The sequence below is a fragment of the Eublepharis macularius genome, chromosome 1 (assembly GCF_028583425.1).
Source record: "Eublepharis macularius isolate TG4126 chromosome 1, MPM_Emac_v1.0, whole genome shotgun sequence".
NCBI lineage: Eukaryota > Metazoa > Chordata > Lepidosauria > Squamata > Eublepharidae > Eublepharis > Eublepharis macularius.
This window is the reverse complement of record NC_072790.1, coordinates 3,070,709-3,077,396: the sequence shown is the minus strand read 5'-3', so window position 1 is coordinate 3,077,396 and position 6,688 is coordinate 3,070,709. Positions and strand designations below refer to the sequence as shown.

The 6,688-nt window shown below is 43.8% G+C and overlaps 1 protein-coding gene across 1 annotated transcript; it reads right to left on the bottom strand.

Annotated features, from left to right (window-relative positions):
* Positions 1-3,724: 3,724 nt before the first annotated feature.
* Positions 3,725-5,503, bottom strand: LOC129342894 (protein S100-A12-like). The gene is made up of 2 exons (XM_054998856.1): positions 5,360-5,503; positions 3,725-3,922 (listed from the first exon to the last, which is right to left on the bottom strand). The coding sequence occupies exons 1-2, from the start codon at positions 5,501-5,503 to the stop codon at positions 3,725-3,727; spliced, it is 342 nt and encodes a 113-aa protein (XP_054854831.1).
* Between the last annotated feature and the right edge of the window lie 1,185 nt (positions 5,504-6,688).

The window sequence follows — 6,688 nt, the reverse complement described above, 5'->3', positions numbered from 1 at the left end:
TATGGGACCCCTATGTTCCTCCACAGCAGCTTCACTCATCTGAACAGGGTCTCCTGCAGGTGCCAGGCTGCACACAGGTGAAGTCAGCAGCAGCCTGTACACGGGCTTTCTTGGTGGTGGCCCCTGTCCTGTGGAATGACATGCCTGAGGAAGTCAAAAGAGCCCCCACTCTCCTGGCTTTCCATAAACGATGCAAACCCGAACTATTCAAAAAGGCTTTTTACTAAAATGGGAGGGCTGTATTGTAGGGAGGGGGTCTCAGATGCTTCACTAATGAATTGGGAATCATAGACTTCATCACCATTTTTGCCTTATATGTTATCTGCTGCTTTAAATATATACTCCTATGTACCACCAGTGTTCCATGTTGTCTAATGTTAGTCCTAGAATTGATTATATTTTGCTTCAGTATTTTTTCTGCTCTGCCTTGGATCCTTGCTAATGCTATGTCTTTTAAACTTGTATCTGTTTACCTTATGATATTGTACTGAAATATACTTACCTGATACTGATTGTATTAACCTCATACTGTGTAATCCACCTTGAGTATCAGTGAGAAAGGCGGACTATAAATGACATAAATAAAAATAAATAAAATAAAATAATGTTCCTTTAAGAGGGGTGTGATATAAAGTTCCCAACTTTGGGTTGGGAAATTCCTGGAGATTTGGAGGTGGAGCCTGGAGAAAGACCAGTGTTTGGGGAGGACTGGGATGTCAGCAAGGTATAACACCTTAGAGGACACCCTCCAAAGCAGCTGTTTTCTCCAGGGAAATCTCCAGGACTTACCTGGGAAATTAATAAGACATCTTAAGCCCTGTGTCAGACCTCCTGCTCTCCAGTAGTCCTTCTTTCTTGTTGGAATTAGCATTGGAATGGGAAGATCCTCTCCGCAATGCAACTACATACAGTTCCGTGTTTCTGAAATTTCTTGCAGCTGAGCCAATTAAAATTGGAGGCACATTTAACTCTTAAACCCAAGGAAATTTATTTCAGTAGTGTAGCAGAGGAAAGAAGATACTGTCTGTGTCTGTATGAGTCATTCTGAAACAGCCTCCTCTAAGGCTGTCTGGGTAAACCTGTTGTATTAGAAATATTTGAATGATCCAGCGGCACTCAGTTTCAAAGAAGAATTGCCAGCCATTACAAAAGGAACACATGCTTATTTATTTATTTATTTATTTATTTCTATTCCGCCCTCCTTGCGAGCGGGCTCAGGGTGAATAAGAACATATTAAAATACAAAATACAGTAAAACAACATATTAAAGTAAAATAAAATCCATACACATTTAAAACAGGATAATGGACAGCCTTCACAGGGTTTTATACATCCCTTTTTTCAGGCTGGCAGAGGTCCAGCCTCAGCCATATGCCTGGCGGAAAAACTCTGTCTTGCAGGCCCGGCGAAAGGAAAGTAGGTCCTGCCGGGCCCTGATTTCAGCAGACAGAGCATTCCATCAGGTGGGAGCCAGGTCCGAAAAGCCCCTAGCTCTAGTCAGGGCTAGGCATGCCTTCTTGGGGCCAGGGACCACCAACAGCTGTTTGTCCCCTGATTGGAGTGTCCTCCAAGGAATATATGGGGAGAGATGGTCCCGTAGATACACTGGTCCCGGTCCGCACAGGGCCTTATAGGTCAATACCAGAACCTTGAATCTAATCCGGTACTCCAGTGGCAACCAATGCAGCTCAAGCCTGTCTTTCTGTAAGCTTACTAGACTTTAGATTTTCCTGATTTGTACTTATTTTTATTTTAGATAATTCATGGTCCGCCTTTCTTACTGAGATTCAAGATGGATTATACAACGTAAATCGATGTCATTAATAAGTGACACGTCTAAGCAATGTAATAGGACTAGGTACTTTTACTTCCATATGTTATTTTAGACATGAGAGCAATTTCCCATACTCTAGTAATGTCTTCTTTATTATTGGGAGCATCAGCGGTTTTCCAGCAGTACATCATGCTTGATCTTGCAGCAGTTATCAAGCCCCTTATAAGTTCTCTAAGTCAGATACACAATATTCTTTGTAGGCATTGGGGGGAAAGGAGGTCTTAAAACATTCATCAAATGAATTATCTCTTTGTAAGATATTGCAAGAATGTTTTCAACGGCTCTAATCTATAAAGATTATATCATCTCCACGGTATATTGTAACTCATTTATAACAAAAGGGTCATTTTCCCCTTCGAAAACACTCAGGTCAATGGGGTGAGTTAAGAATTTACATACCTTTTAAAATCTATTCCAAATCCTTACATCTTTGTTAAGGGAAGGAAACTTATAGCTATAATTCCTTTGTTCAAGTCTAAAATTCCTGTGAATACCCAGATCCATATTTTCACATTTTATTCTTCCTTGGGTAAGGTTGTCAGTCAGGCTCTTCACTCCAGAAGGAACAAAAGAGCTGCTGTAGCATAGTGGTTAAGTGGCTGGCTTGTGAGTCAGCCGTCTGCTGGTTTGAATCTCACCACTGCCATGAGCTCAGGAGGTGCCCTTGGGTAAGCTGCTCTTCTCAGCTTCAGCTCCCCTGCTGTATTGTAGGGATAATAATAAGGATAATAATAACACTGACTGTTCACTGCTCTAAGATGGGCACTAGTCTGTCTAGAAAGATGGTATAGAAGCACACTGTTGTTACTGAAGTGAGGGGAAGGGGGAGAGATGTGGTGTGATTTTGTGACATTACATCTGGAGGTACCTTCAAATGACATCATAACACACTAGAAATTCCTTGATCTTTATTGTAAAAATACAGAGATTTGGGGAATTGCTAGATCACTGTGATTTCACTTCCAGGTACAACCGGAAATGATGTTGCAATGTTGTGCCAAGCCACTTCCAACCCCCCATTTTCGCTTCAGCTGGAATCAAGAGCGGTGGGTCTGAGAGCTGGTGACAATCTGGTCTTTTCCTGGAGCATTCCTTTAAAGAAGTTTACTTTGCTGCCTTATAATAAAGTTTAGTCCCCCTTGAGAGCTGTCTTTATACAAGTCTGCAGTGACTTTATGTAGTTTGTCTTGCCAGATAAAATTTTGCACCCACTTCTATGCCGTGCTTCTTGACATCAGGAATGAAACTGCACTGGGTCTGCTCCTAAAGAATGCTATCAGGACCCATCCCAGGATCACCTTTGGACTCTGCCCTGATTCCAGAACATGCCAATTCAAAAGTTGCCCATGGACAGTAAGGCCTGGGATACTTCATCACAGGGCCAAGCTACACATGATGAATGACACTTGAACGGCAAGTGTATTTCTCCCTGTTCACTTGCCCTCCACTCAATCCACTTGCCGTTCAAGAGTCGTTCGTCATGTGTAGCTTGGCCCTAAGGGTTCATTAAATATTGATGTGAGAATGCGTGCAAGCCTCAAAAATTCCCCTGATTTCAGTGTTCTAGCAAGATTTCAGTATATATTCTTCTTAATTAAACATGCAATGTGTCTTTTTAATGCCAAAGAACAACTAATTTCTAGCATGGATTTTCCCGTTTCACAACAGTTCAAGAGAACACCATCATCTCATGGCTTTCATTGAAGACCTCTGAACCCTTTGAACAGGACTGAATAATCGGCGAAGTAAGATTTAGCCAAGAACCCTTCCAAGCAGTCCAGCATGCGTAAAGGAACAAGACAAGTATTCGGAGAACTTTGGATCAAACTTTATTGCCGCTCAGTTGCAACCCCCACCTAGAGAGCAGAATGTTGCCCTCAGTACTGTTGTTTAGTGGCTGTGACCATGGCCTTGGCCTTGGCCTTGGCCTTGGCCTTGACCCTGCTCCTCTTTCTGGTGGATGTGTTCATGGGTAGCAATCAACACTCTTGTAAGGAAGTTGATGAATTCATCAAAACTGAGTTGTTGATCCTTGTTCTTATCAAGTTCCTCGAATATGCGGTCTATAGTCTGCTGGTCCTTCTTGTTCTGTTGAAACAAAGCATGGTTATAGAGGTTTTTGAGGTATCTAAATTGCAGCCTGATCTCGTCAGCACTCAGAAGATAAGCAGGATCGGGCTGGTTAGTAATTGGATGGGAGACCTCCAACGAAGATGAGGGTTGCAGAGGCAGGCAAACCACCTCTGATAGTCTCTTGCCATGAAAACCCCACTAGGGGTTGTCATAAGTCAGCTATGACTTGACAGCAGTCTCCACCACCACCAAATTGCACTAGATCCCCTCAGCCTATTAGTTCTTATTTCGCACACAAAAGGATGTTCAAGGGATGATTCTGAATTCCTCCCAGTAAACATTTAACAATCCTTTTGATGATTGTTGTGGGTTTTCCGGGCTGTATTGCCGTGGTCTTGGCATTGTAGTTCCTGATGTTTCGTCAGCAGCTGTGGCTGGCATCTTCAGAGGTGTAGCACCAAAAGACAGAGATCTCTCAGATCTCTCTGTCTTTTGGTGCTACACCTCTGAAGATGCCAGCCACAGCTGCTGGCGAAACGTCGGGAACTACAATGCCAAGACCACGGCAATACAGCCCGGAAAACCCACAACAACCATCGTTCTCCGGCCGTGAAAGCCTTTGACAATAAATCCTTTTGATGTCAAAGTGGAAAAATGAGTTGCAATCAGAACTTAGGATCCAGAGAAGGCAGCGCTGACTTCATATTTCCAGGTAGGGGAGGAAGTCCACTGGTTGTGGACATACAACTTCAGCAAGGAAGTACCCAATCAGGAGAGGAAGAGTTTGAGCTACTGGCCTTACACACTGCAAATGAAAGTTGCAGGGATTGGGAAGATGGCATAACCCCCATTTCCTCTCACCAACACCCAGTTTTCTTTGTACTTGGTGGGGTATGTGTATCTAAATATTCTTATTTCTTAAAAGTTCCCATTCCTTGATTCTTTTTTGGCTCACAAATTCAAATCAAAAACATACAAGGTAAATAATCTCCCTAAGAATCCCTCCTACCCTCCAAAAGCACCATGAAGCCCCAAGTACTTTCCTAAAGCAACTGAATACCTCCTTCTATCCATCCTTCCTTGGATGACTGCCCCACTCCTTCCCTGCTCTAGTCATAGATGCATTGTTGAGGGAGAGGGAAAGATAGAGTCAAACCACATGAGACACAATGCACTTGAATTACAAAATACACTCAAATTACTCATGTAATTTGAGTGTAATTGTCTTGTGTGGTGAGATCCATAGATGGATGGATAGATGAATGGAAGAGGGAGGAAGCCCAGGAAAAATTGCTCTACATGAACTCATCACTCCTCCCCTCTCCAGATGATTCATTGCCAAGTTCTGGGAATCTAATTTTTATCCATCTTTGCCCCATCTGCCCATTCCATCACCACCGCAAGCAATCTCAGGAAGGAGGCCCATTTCTAAGAAGAAAATGAGGACCTCACCTTCAGGAAGTTGGGCAGCTGCTGCTCAATCAGCTTCTTCAGCTCTCCCTTGCTGAGCATATCGAAATGATCCACTCGAATCGAGTATTGGTGGAAAACGTTGATGATGCATTCACAGCATTTTTCCAGCTGAGTCTCAGACATCTTGAGTTAGTGGCTCACCTATGAAGACAATGCTTTGTTGAGGAAGGAGAAGGGAACACCCAACCCAAGTCCATGAAGCTAATATCCCCCCCCCCTCCACTACATATATACACCAGATGCATTGGTTAGTAATTAGAGATGGGCACGAACAGCAATACAAACTAAAAAAAAGCCACGAACAGCCCAATCTGCTGTTCGCGAACAAGCTATTCATGAGGCCCCATTCTAAATGAACAGGTGGTCATTGCAAGCCGCATTGGTTACTGTCTGGTTCCTGCAATCAATTCCAATGGCAACTCAGGAAGGGATTGTCTGAACTCTGAACTCCTGCTGTTGCCCTGGAAACCCCAATCTAAGCCCAATTTAGCTTGATAGGCAGATCTTCCTTCCAAGTGTGGATTGGAGCTCCAAATGTGTTACTAGAGGAAAAGACCAGGGGGGAGGGGGGCTCCCAGCTCTGGTTTTCAGGGAGAGACAGCTACTGTTAGAGAGACAAGCTGAGGGCATTGCAGCTTGAATTTTTTTTGTATGTGGTGGAATAGGGATCTACCCCTTCAGGCTCCAGGGCTGCTGCCAGGCTCTGGGGCCAAGCTATTATTTATTATTGGTAACTTTCCTGCTGCCTGCTCAGGTAGGGTTTCTGAGAGTGGTACGATAGGGATCTTGATGGCTGGAGGAGAGCCTGCTGGCCCCCATGAACAACGAACATGTCCATGACAGGATCATGTTCGACAGTGTTTGTTGTATGTTGTTCATGGATGGCAACGAACAACGAACACCATGTTTGGGTTTTTTTTTCTGTCCGTGCCCATGTCTAGCAACATTTGTAAGTCAAAGGTGGTTTCTCTCAATTTACACCCTCATTTGTTATCCCACAATTGTCACGGGTCAAGAAGGAGTGGTAGGTTTTTGAAGCAATTCAGAAATCAGCAAACCTGTGTTCCTGGGCTGACAGAGGGATGAAGGAATACATTATGATCAACAATGGCCAAACATTTCACCTTCTACTATATAGTAAAGAGTCCAGTAGCACCTTTAAGACTAAGCAACTTTATTGTAGCATAAGCTTTGTAGGGTTCCCGGCCCTAGGGAGGCCCGCCTAGCATCGTCCAGGGCCAGGGCCTTTTCTGTCCTGGCCCCCTCCTGGTGGAATGCTCTGTCTTACAAGACTAGGGCCAGGTAAGA

What these genes read in the sequence shown, in the direction of transcription:
- LOC129342894 (XM_054998856.1), bottom strand. Translation starts at nt 5,503, where the DNA reads ATGTCTGAGACTCAGCTGGAAAAATGCTGTGAATGCATCATCAACGTT. An exon ending in AGCTGCCCAACTTCCTGAAG is followed by an intron (nt 3,923 to 5,359) that starts GTGAGGTCCTCA and finishes TTGTTTCAACAG; the next exon opens with AACAAGAAGGACCAGCAGAC.